A 19,275-nucleotide genomic window follows, 5' to 3' on the forward strand; every position below is an offset into this window, starting at 1 on the left:
CACAGAGAGTTGATATGATCCCAAGGTCTCACACGGTTGAACTAAACCATCATGTTTTGCAGCTGGTAAATGGTAGCCCTTCTGCTCTGCACCCTCTGAGTTTGGCATGGCTGCACACAAATCAGTTGTCGACATGCAGGTTGTATTTAGAGATGCCATCCTGTTTGCAGGGGTCTTCCAGACCAGAACAAAGTCTACAATTGCCAGCTGTAGGTCAAGATAGTGAAGTTGGAGTATGTCTGGCTATGGATAAGATCCCTTTTGGGGTAGCAGCCGGGGAGCCAGCTGGCAGAGAAAACATGAAAGGCCAGGACTAGCAAGCAAGTGAACAAAATAAGAGTCAGGGAATGGTCCAACAGTAAATCAATCACAGATGACATTGTTCTCTCAGACAGATAGAAAGAATTCAAAATATGCTAAAATTAATCATCACATACTGTATTTGGGGTGCCATTCATATACCTGGAAAGCCTGCCCAAGAAGACTCTTTGTGTGGGAAACACTGCTATCTCATTTACTCAGCCCATGCTAATTTCCATATTGGTGTTGAAGGAAATGATGTAACACACCAGTGGTTGTGTTCCTTTAACTGCAATCAGTTGTGCAGTATTGATTTGTTCTGACTAAGCCTCGAGCTACAACACTGTCCAGAAAGAAATTTTTGCTTTTTTCATGACAAGCAGATAGAGTGCTAATTAGAGTCAATAAATGTTAATGCCTCATGTCCAGCCAACTTTTTTTGCCTCTTGGTCAACTTTTAAAAAATGTCTTAGGCCAAACAAAAGTCAGTTAAGGTCTCTTCGGGTTGTACAAGTGGTGAAAAAAGGCTGGCTAGCGGCCAGAGAATCTGTAGAGACGAGGCATTAGTCATGCAACAGACACACTGCCCATCACCGTCAAACACACTTTTCCTGACACACACGCAACTGTCTTTCATTGGATCTGACAATTTGTCCAAACCACTTCATTTAAGTAATTTATCAAAATCATACTGATTCCACCACAGTACCCTTCTCTCTGCCTCAGCTTCTCCATCTGACCTTTTTCACTCAATTGCAGCCCAGCTCTCCTGCCAGCTGTCAGCCCGTGACCTCAGCACCACCAGCAGCGCCATGGACACGGCCGCTTTGACCCTAGACCCTGAGAGCTGCCCCTACTGCGCCAAGGCCCTGGCCAACGAATCGGAGGGCGGGACCGAGGGCAACGAGACACCTGGAGACTCAGACAGTGATGGGGTATACGAGTTCACTCAGGACCTCCACCACAGGGACAGAAGAGACAGCCGACAACCCAAAAAGAAGCACCGGAGGCTGGGGAAAACGGCCGCCAAGGTTGTTCACTTCTGGAGGCTGGTGTGCGACACTTTCCGGAAGATCGTGGACAGCAAGTACTTTGGCCGAGGGATTATGATTGCGATTCTGATCAATACTCTGAGCATGGGAATCGAGTACCATGAGCAGGTTAGTTAATGTGTTTTTCTCTTCAACAAGAAGATGTGCAGTTGCCGTGCTGTGATATTCAAATGCCTTGAAAAATTTCTCTGTGGAAATGTGAAATATCTTGATGCATATAGTCACGCAGATAGAGAACGATTGTAGGAAAGTATCAGTTTGACTTGTACATCCTCTGTGTGTGCGTGTGTCATTCTGTGCGATTTTGCAAGCAACGCCGCTCCCACAGGCCCAACTGGAATTCCTGATGTCTCTCTCTGGTCTCATTTGTTTACATGAGCATAATTACAGCCATGTGAGAGAGAGAAAACGGAAAGAGACAGAGCGAGGGAGGGAGGAAAGTAAAGGGGTGATTTAACGGGTAGGGAAGGCCCAGCAACATCTGACGTCAGATGTTCTCACTCTTTCCCTCTCAATCTGCTGTTTGGTTGTTTTTATCCCTGCGCTGCTGTCTCTTTGACCCAATTCACACCTGATATTCACATGCAACATGCGCTAGCGAGAGCTAGTCTGGATTAGGAATAATGCATGCTAATGTAAGGTGTAAATACATTCAACATGCTGAGAAGGCCACATCTGGATGTGGTCTGACATTCAGTATGATCAGATGTTGCCCAGGTGTGAATCCAGTCTGTTTTAAGTTTCTGTGAGGAAAAACAAAGGATATCTGCTGAACGCAATGAGCGGTCACACTGAGCTTAGTCATTCTATCTTAAGCTGTCTGTTAATTAAGTTACAGTCAATCTTTTCATTGTCAAATATGCAGCACGTAAAGCGCTTTGTGACAGCTCCACCCAACTGTGTGTATTTATATTGATGCAGTTGTACTGCAGACTTTTGTTGGCATTGATACTGTTGTGTCTATTAGTAATGATGTAACTGATCCTCTTTTTCTGTGTCAGTATAACATTTGATCTTTTGCAGATGATTTCTCTGAGTGGAGTCTATTCATTTCTGTTGAGGTTACAGCGTTTAAAAGAGGTATCAGGAAAATGCTCGTACTGGTTCTTTGTATTGGCCCAGTGCATCCTGAAAGTATTCACAGAGCCTCACTTGTTCCACATTTTGTCATGCTGCAGCCTTATTCCAAAATGGATTCAGCTCATTTTTCACCTCAAATTCCCCATAATGACAAAGCAAAAAAAAAAAAAAATTAAAAATATATAACATGTACTTAATTATTCACAGCCTTTGCTGTGACACTTAAAAGTGAGCTCAGGTGCATCCTGTTTCCACTGATCATCTGTCAGATGTTTCTACAACTTGATTGGCGTCCACCTATGGTAAAGTCAGTTGATTGGTTATGATTTGGTAAAGCACACACCTGTCTATATAAGATCCCATAGTTGACCAAGCCATGAAGTCCAAGGAATTGTCCGTTAGACCTCTGAGACAGGATTGTAACGAGGCACGGATCTGTGAAAGGGTACAGAAAAATTTCTGCAGCATTGGCGGTCCAAATGAGCGCAGTGGCCTCCATCATCAAAGTATGGAACCACCAGGACTCTTCCAGGAGCTGGCCACCCAGCCAATCTAAGCAATTGAAGTAGAAGGGCCTTAGCCAGAGAGGTGACCAAGAACCCAATGGTCACTCTCACAGAGCTCCAGTGTTGCTTCGTGGAGAGAAAAGAACCTTACAGAGTGACAACCATTTCTGCACTACCCTACCTGCGTGGTTAAATCCCTTGAGTTAGCTGCCCTTTTTCTACTTAAATGATTTATTGTTAAGTGGCTTAACGAACAAAATAGCATTTCACTAGCTGGGCCCACGTCTTCATTTTAGGTTTGATAGCGTTTTAGTAGGTAAAAGTGAATGCTTGGACATGAATTGAGCTGCGGTTTGGAGAAGGCCTCGAAGGGGACTGGCGACGGCTCTTGGGCCTGGCAGATCTCCATGTACTAAATAGGAGTGAAGAAGTTAAAGAATTGAGAACAAGGAGGGAGGGAGGGTGGGGAACGTAAACGAGAATGAACCGTTTGCAGAACTGGGGGAACCTATATAGATGACAACCGGAAGGAGCGAGTTTGGAGGCGTGGTCCCGCTCCTGAAATTCCAATACATAATACATAATCTAGATTTATGTTTTGATATTTTTTGCCTTACCAAAGCTTTACTAATAAACATATTTTATCCGCCTAATATTAAAGTTAATTAAAAAAGATATTTAATTAAAAAACAAAAACACAAAGTGTTGCATACACTGAGTACAGCTTTATTATTTTCATATACACACACACAAACTGTACTCTTCATATATGAGAGAAAAAAACACCTTCTGTACAAACTGGTTTCTGATCATTTGCATGACTAAAAATTATGCCAGTAATTTGCATTGCTTTCACTACAGTTTCTCTAGTGTTGAGACTTTAAACTCCTGCTATAATTAGAAGTAATTTCCAGGGTCAACAACTGTGTCATGTTTATTTTCCAAACAAATTCCCTCAAAATTAAAGATTGGTAGCTTCATGAATCTCATTAAACATCTGTTTCCATTCTTCATCAGTTATTTTTGTTGCCAACTCCATACAGGCACCGAATGCATTTCAAAAGGTATTTGGCAAAGCAAAATGCTAGTCCTGGATATTAGTTGCATTAGCGTTCATGATTTACAATTCAATTTCTACTAAAATGGGAAAAAAAGTTGTCTTGTGGTGTCTTTTTTCCTCCTCTGATGTTCTCATGAGTATTTTTTTTTATAGAGGACATAAAGAAGTTTGCCAAGTGCAGCTTTCAGGTTTGGGGTATGTATTGTGTTTGAGGCTATTGTGTTGGGTTATGTTTTTGGCACGTGCGGTTTTGGTGTAAAGTTATATAACACTAGGGACACAAGTATTGTGTTTATGTGTGTGTGTGGGTGTGTAGTAGGAGATTGAAGCCTAGCCAGGTTTTAGGGGGTTACTTTCGGTCACTGACCCAGTGCCTATAAACATATCCAGATGTCAGAGACACACACACACACACACGTAAGAAGTTTTATAGCTTTCTAGTTTCTACTTTCCCTTCATCGTTTTTTTTTCCTCCTGACTTTTCCTCTCGTGCTCTTGCTCATAGCTTTTTTTTTCTAATTCTGGTTGTACTGCTTCCTCTTTTCTTCCTCCTCTGTAGACCTCTTAGCCTCCATCAACCTCTTTTTGCTTTTTCACTTTTTGCTCGCTTTTGTTCACCTCCACCTCTTTTATTTCCTTTCTTCACACACACTGTTCTGCGTCAGCTTCTCCCCTGCCTTTTTTTTGTCCTCTTCAACCTTTTCACTTCTTTCTCGAGTGCTCTTTTCTAGTTTGGGTAACATGGATCCCTCCAGTCTCCAGACAGGCAGCTGAAGACTTTAGTGAGACGCTTCATTGATTGTAAGCCCATCGACATCCAATAGCCACAAAGATCACTAAGCCTCCTTTCCCTCTGTAACTCTGTCCATATGGAGGAGAGGCTGCCTTTCAATTTCCATACATCCTCCAGCCAAGTTTCCTGCTGGAGTTTTGAGTGTGCACCTCATGCTGCCATTTTTCCTGTTAAAACTAGTTTGACGGGCAGAAAGTCTCCTGAATTTTCACCTACTGCGCTTAGTACTGCGTAAGTTCATATTTTGTCTATTAAATTTTGGAGGAAGATGAAGCATTTTCATGAGGTTGAACAAATCAATCTGTAGTGCAAAAGTTAAAAGACAATATTTCTGATTATTTAATTTCTCGTCATGTGGAGGCAGTTAAACAAAATCATAAATATCCTCATCAAATGTTGCTGGTTTGTCTAAACTGCAATAAACACCTTCAGATTATATCCTGTAACAACTCTGGAGTCAGCATGATGTGCAATTTATTAGAAAGTAAAAAAAAATAAAGTGTTTTAAGTTAATTTAAAACATATCCACACTGAAATGTTTCATTTCATTTAGAAACATCATGTCTCGGAGTGATGCTGAAACATTAGTTTGTGCTTTTATTACTTTTAGGCTGCACTTTTGGATTTCATTATCACCGGGTTGTCCCAGAAACTATTTCTCTACTTTTAAGGTTAGCCTTCAAATTTTGTTTTTGATAAAGCTTAAAGGTAGGGCTGGATGAGGTGACCTTAAATCTTCCCTCTGTAGGTTAGACGTCCAATGATGCAATGAGTGTTTGTTCTTCACCCGCCTCTTTTCACTCTCGATGTGCTTACACACAACTCTGTATTCAATCATTAGTTATTATTAATCTCTGGCTCTCTTTCACAGCATGTATTTTGTCCAGTCTTCCTCTCCTCACTCCTAACCGGTCACGGCAGATGGCTGCTCCTCCCTGAGCCTGGTTCTGCCGAAGGTTTTTCCTGTTAAAAGGGAGTTTTTCCTTCACACTGTTACCAAGTGCTTGCTCTTAAGGGGGTCATCTGATTGTTGGGTTTTTTCTCTCTATTATTGTAGGGCCTTTACCTTACAAGATAACATGCTTTGTGTCTAACAGAGTTATGGATTGTCTTGCATTATCCTTGAAGCTCATGAGCTTTAGTGGCAATAGAAGTAAACTTCCTTGTGTCGGTTGGGAAGCTGAACTATTGAAATGGGATGCAGTTGTCTCACTGAGCTGTCATGAGCTATATATTCATAATTGGGATGTCAGCATCTTTGGATGATCAAATAGAGCTTGGGCATTATTAGCTATACCAGTTGGACTAGCTCATGCATGGGAATCTTTAGACAAAACAGAACTACAGAAGATAAACCGTGTACCAGGAAGGATGTTTATGGGGCTGTACTCCTCAGACAGATGAAGCCAATGCAAGTGCCCTGATCTTGTTGTTGTTTTAGTGGCCAGCATGGGTGACCACTGGTTTAAAAAAAGATTTAGGAACGCTTATAGGAAAACGTTGACCATTGTTTAACCAATCAGTAAGCAGTCCTCAGTCTCACACTCAGATCCACCCATTAAATTGCTTATTGTATTTCACTTCAAAAGAAGCTTTCGAGATGGTGACTCCAAAAAGGCCTTTCACCATCAGCAGGTGAAGTCATAGTCGCTGCCTCCATCTTTAATGCAGTTCATGTTTAATTCAATTCAATTCAATTCAATTTTATTTATATAGCGCCAAATCACAACAAAAGTCGCCTCAAGGCTTCATAGATACAGAGAAAAACCCAACAATCATATGACCCCCTATGAGCAAGCACTTTGGCGACAGTGGGAAGGAAAAACTCCCTTTTAACAGGAAGAAACCTCCGGCAGAACCAGGCTCAGGGAGGGGCGGGGCCATCTGCTGCGACCGGTTGGGGTGAGAGAAGGAAGACAGGATAAAAGACATGCTGTGGAAGAGAGACAGAGATTAATAACAGATATGATTCAATACAGAGAGGTCTGTTAACACATAGTGAGCGCGAAAGGTGACTGGAAAGGAAAAACTCAATGCATCATGGGAATCCTCCGGCAGCCTACATCTATTGCAGCATAACTAAGGGAGGATTCAGGGTCACCTGGTCCAGCCCTAACTATATGCTTTAGCAAAAAGGAAAGTTTTAAGCCTAATCTTGAAAGTAGAGATAGTGTCTGTCTCCCGAATCCAAACTGGAAGCTGGTTCCACAGAAGAGGGGCCTGAAAACTGAAGGCTCTCCCTCCCATTCTACTTTTAAATACTCTAGGAACAACAAGTAGGCCTGCAGAGCGAGAGCGAAGTGCTCTAATAGGGTAATATGGTACTACAAGGTCATTAAGATAAGATGGGGCCTGATTATTTACGACCTTGTATGTGAGGAGCAGGATTTTGAATTCAATTCTGGATTTAACAGGAAGCCAATGAAGGGAAGCCAAAACAGGAGAAATATGCTCTCTCTTTCTAGTCCCTGTCAGTACTCTTGCTGCAGCATTTTGGATTAACTGAAGGCTTTTCAGTGAGTTTTTTGGACATCCTGATAATAATGAATTGCAGTAGTCCAGCCTGGAAGTAATAAATGCATGAACTAGTTTTTCAGCATCACTCTGAGACAGGATATTTCTAATTTTAGAGATGTTGCGCAAATGGAAGAACGCAGTCTTACATATTTGTTTAATATGTGCGTTGAAGGACATATCCTGGTCAAAAATCACTCCAAGGTTCCTCACAGTGTTACTGGAGGCCAAGGTAATGCCATCCAGAGTAAGAATCTGGTTAGATACCATATTTCTAAGCTTTTCAGCGCCGAGTACAATGACCTCAGTTTTATCTGAGTTAAGAAGCAGAAAGTTAGTGGCCATCCAAGTCTTTATGTCTTTAAGACATTCCTGCAGTTTAACTAATTGGTGTGTGTTATCTGGCTTTATGGACAGATAGAGCTGGGTGTCATGTGCATAGCAGTGAAAATGTATGCTATGTCTTCTAATGATGCTGCCTAAGGGAAGCATGTATAATGTAAACAGAATTGGTCCTAGCACTGAACCCTGTGGAACTCCATAATTAACCTCAGTGTGTGAAGAGGACTCTCCATTTACATGCACAAATTGGAGTCTATTAGATAGATATGATACAAACCACTGCAGTGCAATACCTGTAATACCTACAGCATGTTCTAATCGCTCTAATAGGATATTATGGTCAACAGTATCGAATGCTGCACTAAGGTCAAGAAGGACAAGCACAGAGATGAGACCACTGTCAGAGGCCATAAGAAGATCATTTGTAACCTTCACTAAAGCTGTTTCTGTGCTGTTTAAGAAACAGTCAAGTGATGCCATTAGAGGAACTGCACTTTTTGACATTTATATATTGGCTTCTTTTTCAACCACAGTGGCTGCTTCACCTTGTTGTTTTTCTCTTCACAAACAAAAATAAATAAGTAAAATTACTGAAACGCTGACTCAGCCACTAACACATCATCATTGCTTCTCAATAATATTTCTTTTTACATCCTGTTGACATTCAAACAGATTTGTTCTTTTATGTTGTTGATGTTGTGGTTTGCTGTCTGTATATGTCTCAATCATGTGTAAGTCATTGTGGATTAGCCATGTGATTGATTGGTGACCTGTCCAGGGTGTATTCTGCTTCCCACCCTATGACAGCTGCAGTAGGTTCCAATTCTCCCAGTGACCCCAAGTTGGATAAGTGGATAAGGATGGATAATTGTGGCTGATTTGCATTCTTCACCTTGTTTGCAGAAAAACTCAGCAGAAAGGGCGAAAACCACAATGTCCTCAAAGCTTTCCAAGATCTCGATTTTTATATGAATCATTTCAAGTGTTTGTTTCCAAGTCTGACCGAAAGTAAACAGAGAAATTTGGAGATTTGATAAATATTGGTGTCCTGGAGACAGCGTTTCACCTTCTCAAAGTCTGGGAAACAAATGGGAAAGCAAAAACTGAGGTTGGCTAGGATGAATGCTCCGCTCTCCATATGGTAAGAATAAGCTTTTCCAATGAGTAAATAGCTGTTTTATTAGCTGGATATTTAATTAGCTACAACCGCTTCCGCACGGACGTGTTCTAAACATGAAAGTATCTACTGAAATTGGCTGATGAGCAGAAATCCCAAGAGCAGAGATTAAAATAGGGAATTTCTGTATTTACTTTTGGTTAGATTAAAAAACAAATGTGTTCAATAATATATGGGTTGTGGCTCAGACAAAGTGGATGCATCATACACTGCACAAAGAAACGAAAGGAACAATGAGAAAAATCCTTTGTTAATCTAGGCTAAGGTTAGCGTCACGGCTGCTAGCGAGGCAATACCTGCATCCTGCAGTTCCTCTAGGAGAGCTGGACAGGGCCATAGAAGGTCCTTAACCCACCAACAGGACCAGTACCTGCTCCTTTGTGCTCAGAGGAATAGGTTGCGCGCTGCCTGGTACCGTGTAGCCCGATGGGCATTTGCCAGAGAACACCAAAAATGGCAGGAGCATCACTGGTGCCCTGTTTTTCACATATTAGAGAAGGTTCTGATCTTGAGAATACATGGAAATCGTTATGCTGTCTGTTACATTGTCCAGCATGACCAGTTTGTTGGTGGTTTCAGTGATGGTCTGGGGAAGCATATCCATAGAGGGACACACAGACCTCTACAGGCTAGTCAACCCTGAGTGCCATTAACCTGATGGCAGGACCCACTGCACCAGACCCTACACTAGTGCAGTGAGTCCTGGGTTCCTCCTGGTCTATGACAATGCTCCACCTTGTGTGGTGAGAGTATGCAGACAGTTCCTAGAGGACAAAGGAACTGATCAATTGAAATCATTGATTTTCCCCCACGTTTGCCTGAAATACATTCAATAGAACAACTCTGGGACATTATGCTTTGGTCCATCCGATGCTTCCAGGTTGCACCTCAAACCGTCCAGGAGCTCAGTGATTTCATTTTTAATCCAATCATGTGGCATTCTTTTGTTCCTTACACCATGCCCAGACTATATCACTATATATATTTCTCCTTGAGATCTGATGTTTTTTTGGCTGATGCTTTTTGACAGTGTAGATGTCATAATTATGGATATAGCATTTAATCCAAACAAAACATAGAACCGCCAAAGTATCATCTGCTGTTTGCAAGTCAACGTTTGTGTTTGAGGGGAAAAGAAAGAAAGAAAACCTACACCTTTAAGAAAGTGCTTCACCTGCGTTGAGTGTGACAGCTTATCGATCACGTTGACCCATTTTTTGGTACCCCCTTCTGTTCTGTAAATAGATGAGACACACAGACAGATAATATAGAGCTGGTATTATGTGTCTAATTCGTCTCCAAATGAGGTTATAGAGTTCTGGCTGAGAATTTATGAAGATGAAACAACCACGCTGATGAATAATTGATGAAGAGGCAAACATGCGAAACGCGACTACAACACACGTGCAAAGTGAATTCAACTCGAAGCGCAACCTGTTTCAAAGAGCCCGTCAGGGTGTCTGCTGGAAATAAATGCACTGCACGTGCTCATCAATCACAAAGTATGCAAAGTATGAGCAGATAGAAGAGAATATGCTTTCACTTTGCAGCTGTGTTTGTTTGTATTTGCAGATTTCACTTTAAGATCCAGACTAACTGTGATTTCCATTATTTTCACCAGTTTATTATCCATAATTCTATATGCAGGACAAATACCACAGCAGGGCATCAATAGGGGTACGCTTTAATTTTGAAAAGATATATTTTGTGGAAAGGTATTGAAACCAATGCAACATATTAAAACTTCTGTTGTTTGATATCCTTAATCTTCTGTGTTTTTCAGTTGATTTCTTTGGCAATGTTACAAAATATATACACCTAACTTGTGTGAGGCAAAAGTTCAGACCCTAAACACACTTTTTTCTTACTCATGGCTCTGATGTCAGTACAAGCGGATATTGCTGTCAGGCAGACAGAGACTGTGAGCACAGAAGCTCTTTAACTGAGTGTCACACTTTGTTTTCAGTATGAGATTTACTTCCTTTACTAAACACAATGTAACACATTACATAATGGCCGGCCCGCAGTTAATTAGAAATGCTTTCAAACGACAACTGTGTAGCTGTCTCCCATCCCACCTTTTATATCTGCTCACCAGAGCCACTGCCGCTAACTTTGAAACGTCTCAGCCACATATTCTGTTGCTAGTTGCAAAGACATTGTTGTGCTCTATTGGTTTTGGATTTTTTTTTTTCCACGCCAATGTCCCAATAGTACAATTGAAGAAAAATCCTTAGAGTAAGCATGTTGCACAGTTAATGTGGTTCTTCAAGCTAAATTCAGCTGGATTGTTGGCGCACTTATAAACACCAAAAGTGGGGCATGTAGCTAATTTTGCCCAAGTCTTTCCTTTTTCTAAATCTTACAAGAATATACCTAGACTAAGACAAGAGGGTTTATGGTCATAGATTCAATTTAATGGACGGATGTAACAACTGTAACCCATAAGCTAAAGCTAGCTAGACTGGTTAGCAACCAGTGTTCATAAACATAAAGCCTGTCTAAAAGTGCCTGACTAATAAAATACTTGAATTTTACTCAAAACTTAAACTTCTTGGATGGGCTGTACCTCAAAGCAAGCATGTGTTTTTGACAGATAAATCCATTTAAGTGCTAGAAAAGCTGCTAACAGCTAATATAACAGAGTTATATTAGCAATTATTGGCTAATATGCTAGCATACCTGTCAGTCAAGGAAGCCAAAGCTGCCATGTCCATAACTTAAAATCTAAATAGTTTCAAAAAAGTTTTTAAAGAAATTAATTTGCTCCTCTATGCTTACTATGGGGGGGGGGGGGGGGGTGGGGGGGGAATTAGCCATTAAAGTAAGACTCTGAAAAGTGCTATTATGTCATTGTTTTTTAAAGACTTTTTTTTGTTGCTTAATTAGTTCAGCTAGTTGGCAGATTGAAGCAACTGCCTGAAACATGTCTTGCATTTACAGCATAATTATTTTCAAATTATATTGAGGCCCACTTAGTTTTTCATCTCTCTATAGAATATTTACCCATTATAGTGATTAAAGAGCAGATGTAATACTTTTGGCCATGAGCCATGAGCTTTAAATACTGCTCTGCAAAAAATTACTCTTTAGCTCAAGACATATAAAAGGATCTGACACACTGAATGAGTCCAAATGAACACACACACACATTCACATATATGTACAGTATGTGCAGATGTGACTTAACCCCTGAAATGTAAACCACAGGTCCAATTGATTCATATGCGCGTCCTTCAAAATACAGACCTACTGTTACCCTGCAGCCCCCTGTGCAGAGCTGCAGCCTCAGCCTTGCTGTCCGTGACACATAACAGAACCCCTCTGTCTGTTTCCTATCTCTTAAATGCACACTCAGAAAAACGTACACAAACACTTGAACCAGCGCACACATGCTCTGTGTGCAGACGGGCAGCAGAACGTGCCCGCGAGCAGTGTATGTAAATGTGTATGCGACACAGAGACGGAGATATAAAAAGATAATGAAATAGAGTGTTGGATATGGATAAGGGGAGTGTTAGGACTCAGAGGTGATGGGATAGAGGGGGTGATGTGTGGAGGGCGGGTTGGACGAGTAAAGCGAGGGTGTCTGTTTTAGCTCCCTGTGCTGTTTAAAACCATTACCATTTATGGTGGAGCTGATGGAATAGTTGTGTGCATGCCAACTATGTGACACAGCCCATAGTCTGTTTACTTGGGAAGGTCAACCTCTTTCTCACTTTACATCTATACGGCCACAGAGACAGCCTGTCACTCTTTCCTCTGCATCCTTTTTCTTCAGCTCCCTCGTCGGCCTCTGCGCTCCCTCAACGAAGAGGCGCTGATACCAAAATAGTTTGAGTAGAAGTTTAAGAGGCATGGCAAAACAGAGGTGTCAAGGGAAAAGGTTTAAATGCATGGTTCCTGTGTTTTTTAAAATTGGTGTTGGTGTTATAGTGAAAGCTTTTTAGCACCGCCATGAATATTGATTTGGCTATGTAGCTTTTACATGAGCACAAAGTGATCTGAAGTCACTTTTGGGTCATGTTTCCCATAAGCAGCAGTTTGACTTTATTGACCTTAAAAGCTACTCACTTGAAGAGGAAAAGTATATCGGTGCTCTGTGATCTTTTGAGCGCTAAGAAACAGCGAAACATGTCAGCGATTGTGCATCGTGCACGTGTTTGAGCTTGTGTTCTTCCTTCATGAGTGTTGGAAAAGAAGCAAAATACACAACCATAATGCAGCCCTCGCATTTCCCTTTTTGGACCATGTATACATATATATATATATTCGGGGGTATTATAGGAGGAGCAGTGAAAATGGAAGCTCATATATGCCATATATTAAAGTTTTGAGGGTAAGCTTCTTTTTAAAATCAGTGACATTGATGTTGTGTTTAATGGGTTTCAACATCAGAGTTATGTGGTTAATTTTAGGAAAACATCCTGCTTTTAGTTCCAGGCTACCTGTTTTTGGGAAATCCCCAATAGTCATGTTTTGTTGATTTTAGTAACTGATTACAGTGATAATTAACAAAATCTCTTCACATTTGCTGGACGTGATGCAGAATTGTGTGGGCACGTGACTATTTTAAGACAGCTCTCTCTTTTGTTTATAAAAACAGCCTGATAATTAATCCAGGAATAAAACAGAATCAGGTTCATTAAAGTAAGGTCATGTCATTAGCCGAATTTTAAAATCCCTCTCTGTACTGCCGGTGATGGAATTAATAAACAGTGTGTTTTTTGTGCGATGAACACCTCTTTACATATTGCCCCATTGTACTGGGCAGACATGCGCATTTTTTTTCTGCCCCTGCCAAACCAAGAAAAGACCCTCTTGCTGTATTTCTCACTCAAACCAGAGACAATATTTATTCAGCTTTTATCCTGCCCTGGCAGAGGATTGTAGAGTTGGCATGTGAAGACACTGGCCACCCTCCAAGACAGGCATAGGAAATGTGTTTTTCTAATTTGTACGACGGTAAGACGGAGAAGGCAAAACAACAGTCCTTAATCCTGGCTTATAAAACGAGGGCTTTTCCAGCCCTGAAGGCTATGAAATCAAAAAGAGAGAATCAATGGAGTGATCAAATGATGGCTTCGGTTATTTCCTGGTTCAGTGAGATGTCAAATAACATGGTGCCTGTATTTAGAAAGTTCTCCTTTCAAGCTCTTCTGCTGGATCTGCCAATTCATCCCTATCTTATTGTTGCTTTAAACACTGGTCTCAGCCTTTATTTTGCCTTGAAGAGCAGATGTTTATGCAGGAAAGATTTAACATTTCATTAAAAGAGGAAAAAAATGAACACACAGATGGATGATTCTTGAAAAAACAAAACAAAAAAAAAACCAACTAAGTAATCTTTGACAAAACCTGTGGAAAGCAAATATTGTGGTCATGCCAAAAAGCAAGATATGACAGATCCTGTGAAAAACTGAGCTCACCTTTTGATTTAGTTGCTTTTGGAACCACATTTAGCAGCAAAACACTGAAGTAATCATTTCATCCCTGTCTGTACTCACTTTGCTGTATAGAAATTTTCAGCCACTGTTCTTTAAAACATTGTTTTAGTTCACTAAGGTTTGCAGACATTCATTTATGCACAGCTCTCCTAAGGTTACAGCTCACCATTGTAATCGTGTTAAAGGTTGCACACCAGCTGAGCCATTGCAATGACTTGATTATTTTCTTTTCTTGTAGATTTGTATAACCCATTTTGGGCCACGCTTCAGCTTCTGAACAGATGGCCTTACATTTTACTTTAAAACACTTTGGTATACGCAGGAGTGAACAATCTACTCAGTGACTGGACGATGCCCAGTTCTTGAGGCTGCAAAACAAGCACCAGCATACTTGACAGTTGGTATTGTACTTTAAAATTCTTGTTTTAACATACAGAGCACTAAATGGCCAGGTTCCAGATTACTTATCCAAGCTTCTTATAAAATACACTGCTGCTCGTCATCTCCGCTCACAGACTCAGAGTCTCTTAGTTGTTCCCCGTACACGACTGAAGACAAAAGGGGACAGACCCTTTCAGTCTGTTGCACCAAGGCTGTGGAACAGTTTGCCACTACAATTACGTTTGCTTGACTCTGTGGATTCTTTCAAAAAACAGTTAAAAACTCTTCTGTTCAAACAGGCCTTTTGTTGATCTACATATTTTATATTTTTACATTATTTACATTTGATCTTTTACATTGTATATAATATTTATTGATTTTACTGTTTATTTTAATATTTGTGTACAGCGCTTTGTGATTGTCTGTCTGTGAAAAGCGCTTAATAAATAAAGTTTACTTACTTACTTACTTAGTATCAGTACAAACACAATTGGTGTATTTCCTAATATTACATACAAGGTCTTGAGTATTGTTGCCCCATCTTAGGCCACTCTTCTACGGAACCAGCTCCCGGTTTGGATTTGGGAGACAGACACTATTTCTACTTTCAGATTAGGTCATGCTTTCCTTTTTCATAAATGGTAAATGGCCTGCATTTGCATAGCGCTTTACTCAGTCCCTAAGGACCCCAAAGCGCTTTACACTACATTCAGTCATTCACCCATTCACACACACTGGTGTTGGCAAGCTACATTGTAGCCACAGCCACCCTGGGGCGCACTGACAGAGGCGAGGCTGCCGGACACTGGTGCCACCGGGCCCTCTGACCACCACCAGTAGGCAAACATGGGGTTAGTATCTTGCCCAAGGATATTTGGCATGTAGCCAGGAGGCAGCCTGGGATCGAACCACAGACCTTCTGATTAGTGGCTGACTTGCTCTGCCACCTGAGCTACAGCGACCCCATAAAGCTTATAGTTAGGCCTGGATCAGGTAATCGGGTGACCAATTAGTTAGCTTAGCTGAGTATTAATTCTTCACTTACCTCTTTTTACTCTCATGTGTTTATACAACACTCTGCATTTAATCGGTAGTTATTATTAATCTCTTCTCATCCACGGGTGTCTTTTATCTAGTCCTTCTCCCTTCACGGCCAACTGGTTGCTGCAGTTGGCAGTTGGCCACCCTGCACGGAGCCTTGTTCTGCCAGAGGTTTCTTCCTGTTAAAAGGGAGTTCTTCCTTCCCACCGTCGCCAGGTGCTTGTTCATACGCTGTCATCTGATAGTTGCTGTTTTCATTCTTCATTCCTTCTTCTTTATTGCAGGGTCTTCAGCTTGCAATATAAAACACATTGAGCTGACTGTTATTTTGAATTGGCACTACAGAAAAAAAAATGAAGTGAAGTGAATTGTATTGAATATGCTGTGTTTATTTTGGCCAAATGTGGTGCTGTGCTTTATGATTAACCATCTCTACTTTGGTCTCATCTGTCTAAAGGACATTGTTCCAGATGTCTTGTGGTTTGCTCAGATGCAGTTTTGCAAATGTAAGCTTTGCCGCCGTGTTGTTTTTAGAGACTAATTGTACTGTCATTAAGTTGATACATGCTAAATGAGACTTGTGAAGTCCCCCCCCCAAAAAAAAACCAAACAAACCAGAAACTGAATCTCAGAGTGTTACACGGATTAACCTAGTGATGAATTTGCTGGACTGCTCACTCTTGGGATGATTGTGGCGTTGTGTTAACACACACCTGAACGCTTCAGACAAGCAAACTGCCAAAACCTCTGCTTTTATAGAGATGGTCACACTTGCTGATAATTAGTTAATCAAGTGTATTTAATTAGCAGCACATGGTTGTGATTTAGGCTCTTAATTCGTACGGAGGTATTACTTCTTTTTTCACAGGACTCCCTCCCTAGGGTCCTGTAAAAGCTTTCTTTTTCACATGACTGTACGTGCTCTTTATCGAAATTATCACAGTTTTTTATAATAATTTTCCTAAAACCTTATCAACACAACAAGTTCAATTCCATCTCTTAACTATTATCACTCCAATGAACTCTACTGGTACTGAAATTTCTTACGTTTTCTTAAGACTTGGGATAAAAGGTCATTTGACTTATATTGTTTATTATAACAGAATATGTCAGATGCCATAATAACAAGGTGACATTGTTGTTTAGAGACTAAACAACAATTACTAAAGCAACCATTATATTAATTGAGATTTGTTGAACAGATTGAAATATGATCTTTTGATATAATGAAAAATAAGCATGACCACTATAATATCTGTTCAGTAAATATGAAGCTACAGCAAGTAGCCAGTTAGCTTAGCTTTACTCCCATTGTCAAGCCTAAATTTTAATTTGTACATTGGCCAAGCCAGTGGTGTCAGAAACAGTTTGCATCCAGTTAAAGCACGCAGGTTCTTAGTTTTCCCTCTTCGGTCAGGTTGAGTCAATAAAACAGCTCAGAAACATCACAGCTTGGTCTAAAATATTCTTTTCACAACATTAACTCTGCACACCGCTAACATGAAGCTCACGAGTAACAAGTGCATCCAGCTTGAATACAAGAGAACCTGGCCAAGAATCCAAAAATGAAAAGTTGGGAGTGAGACTGGTCACACTGTTGCCACGACAAATCCATGAAGGCACCACAACCAAAGGTACAATAAGCCACAAAAGACTTTAGCAACTTCCTGATGAAACTTTAAATAGTTCTTTCTGTTTGAATTCACCCCATCAATAAGTATGCTAATGTGACTTGCCAGTTTGCAGTTAGCACAACATGAAACAATAATGACTGGAGTGCTGTGGTTTTTGCGCATTGCGGGTTTCGTAACGACTACAGAGTTGAAAAGGCAAAGCTTTAGCCAGGCTCAAGGTCAAAGAGGGAGTTACAATTTCATGTATAACACTAAAAACCTACCATAACACTGTTACCTTATGTGTGGCACGGAGGGAACTGCAAAGTTATATTGCTGCAGCTCTTCACACATATCGTGAGTGCAATCTTTTACTTACTTACTTTCTGCACTGCTGTTTGAATGCCCAAAGTAGCAAGTTGAGAAGAAATGTGAGCAAAAAATAACTAAATAATTCAAAAGTTTGTCACTTTGCATAGGCTCAATAAGGCTGGGACCAATGTTGTACCATGTATCTGTAGCCTACTACTGCTTCAGGAGCTGAAGCTTAGAATGGCTGGAATGTACTATCTCAGAACAGCAGTAAAAAAGACAAAAAAGGGAATCCTGTAGTGCAGGGGTGTCCAGCTCCAGTCCTCAAGAGCTACTGTCCTGCAGATTTTAGATGCATCCTTGTTCCGATGCACCTGAATCAAATGAATGGCTTGTTATCAGCCCTTTGCCAAACTTGATGGCATGCTGACGAGGTAATCCAACCATCTGATTTAGCTGTGTTGGAGCAGGGATGCATTTAAAAGCTGCAGGTCAGCAGGTCTCGAAAACTAGAGTTAGACACCCCTGCTGTAGTGTCACAGCAAAGAGAAGAAGAAAATTGTATATAATGCTTTATAAACGCCAAGGACAGCCCATATTGTTCCAACTTCAACAGATGTTGAGTTAAATCTTGATGGGTTGCAAACCTAAATCAAGTTAGCAAGAAGACATCCAATGGTTGCAACTTAAGAAAAAATTGCTGCAAAGCACCAAAAACAACGTTGTCTTTGTTGTGTCAAGTTGCAATGCGTTTCAGGGCCATCGTAGTATCAGTATGGCCAACAAAAGCCAAATTAAATTCCGCATAATTATTTCATTTCAGAATTATTGTTAAGTGGCTGCTATAGACTTCCTAATCATTAAATCATGTCAGACAAGGCGATGATGAGGAGATACCGTATCCTCCTCATTGTTATTAAATCACCTCTAACCCCAGTATTGAGTGTATCAATGTCCGTTTCATACTTGAAATGCCCTCTTCTGTAGCGAGCCCATGAAAACCACTTGATTAAACTAACACACGCGCGCCGCACACACGCCGGACATGGCGCTGCATCATTGACAGCGTGGAGCGCCGCGGAGCGCAGCATCCCGTTTAGATTAGATCACATCAGATTAGGTGGCATTACATTAGTGCTAACCAGATAACGCTATTCCTCATCTAACACACTTTACCTCCTAATGCTCCCGCAGCCTCATTACCCAGGAAACAGCCATCGAAGGAAGCAATTAGAAAAGCAAGAGTGTCTTTCTCGCTTACACGGTCGGGCATTTGGACGCATTAATCTCTCTCTAGGTAGCACGTGCACCTCGCTGGCCATTAGTCAATTAAGAAATTTCTCCCATTTGATAAGTTAATGGCTGTGAGGCTTCTGTGACACTAGCGTTTGTGTACGCATATGTTGTTTGGTTGGTGTATCTCTCGCCCTCTTTGTCTCTTGTGTGCTCCTTCTGTGTGTGAGAAACTCTTTTATGGTCTCATTCTCTTGCAGTAATCTTGCATGATGTCTGAGGAATGTCTAATATACAAGCTGAAACAATAGCAGAGCAGAAACAGTGGGGGAAAAATAATGACCTGAACCTCGGTCTCAAGGCCCAGATGTCTGCAGTCCAAGTCTCACCTCATAAAAAGTGTACTTCTTGTTCTGGCTTATCA

The 19,275-nt window shown here is 40.9% G+C and overlaps 1 protein-coding gene across 12 annotated transcripts in view; it reads left to right on the plus strand.

Annotated features, from left to right (window-relative positions):
* The window catches only part of cacna1g (calcium voltage-gated channel subunit alpha1 G), a 320,435-nt gene that overhangs the window by 183,555 nt on the left and 117,605 nt on the right, over positions 1-19,275 (plus strand). For all 12 annotated transcript variants that reach the window (XM_087845313.1, XM_087845314.1, XM_087845309.1 and 9 more), the window contains exon 10: positions 1,060-1,460. In XM_087845313.1, coding sequence (XP_087701439.1) covers positions 1,060-1,460 — 401 coding nt within the window. The remainder of the gene's footprint in view (positions 1-1,059; positions 1,461-19,275) is intronic.

The sequence above is a fragment of the Neolamprologus brichardi genome, chromosome 8, assembly GCF_056152115.1.
Source record: "Neolamprologus brichardi isolate AB-2024 chromosome 8, ASM5615211v1, whole genome shotgun sequence".
Classification (NCBI taxonomy): domain Eukaryota; kingdom Metazoa; phylum Chordata; class Actinopteri; order Cichliformes; family Cichlidae; genus Neolamprologus; species Neolamprologus brichardi.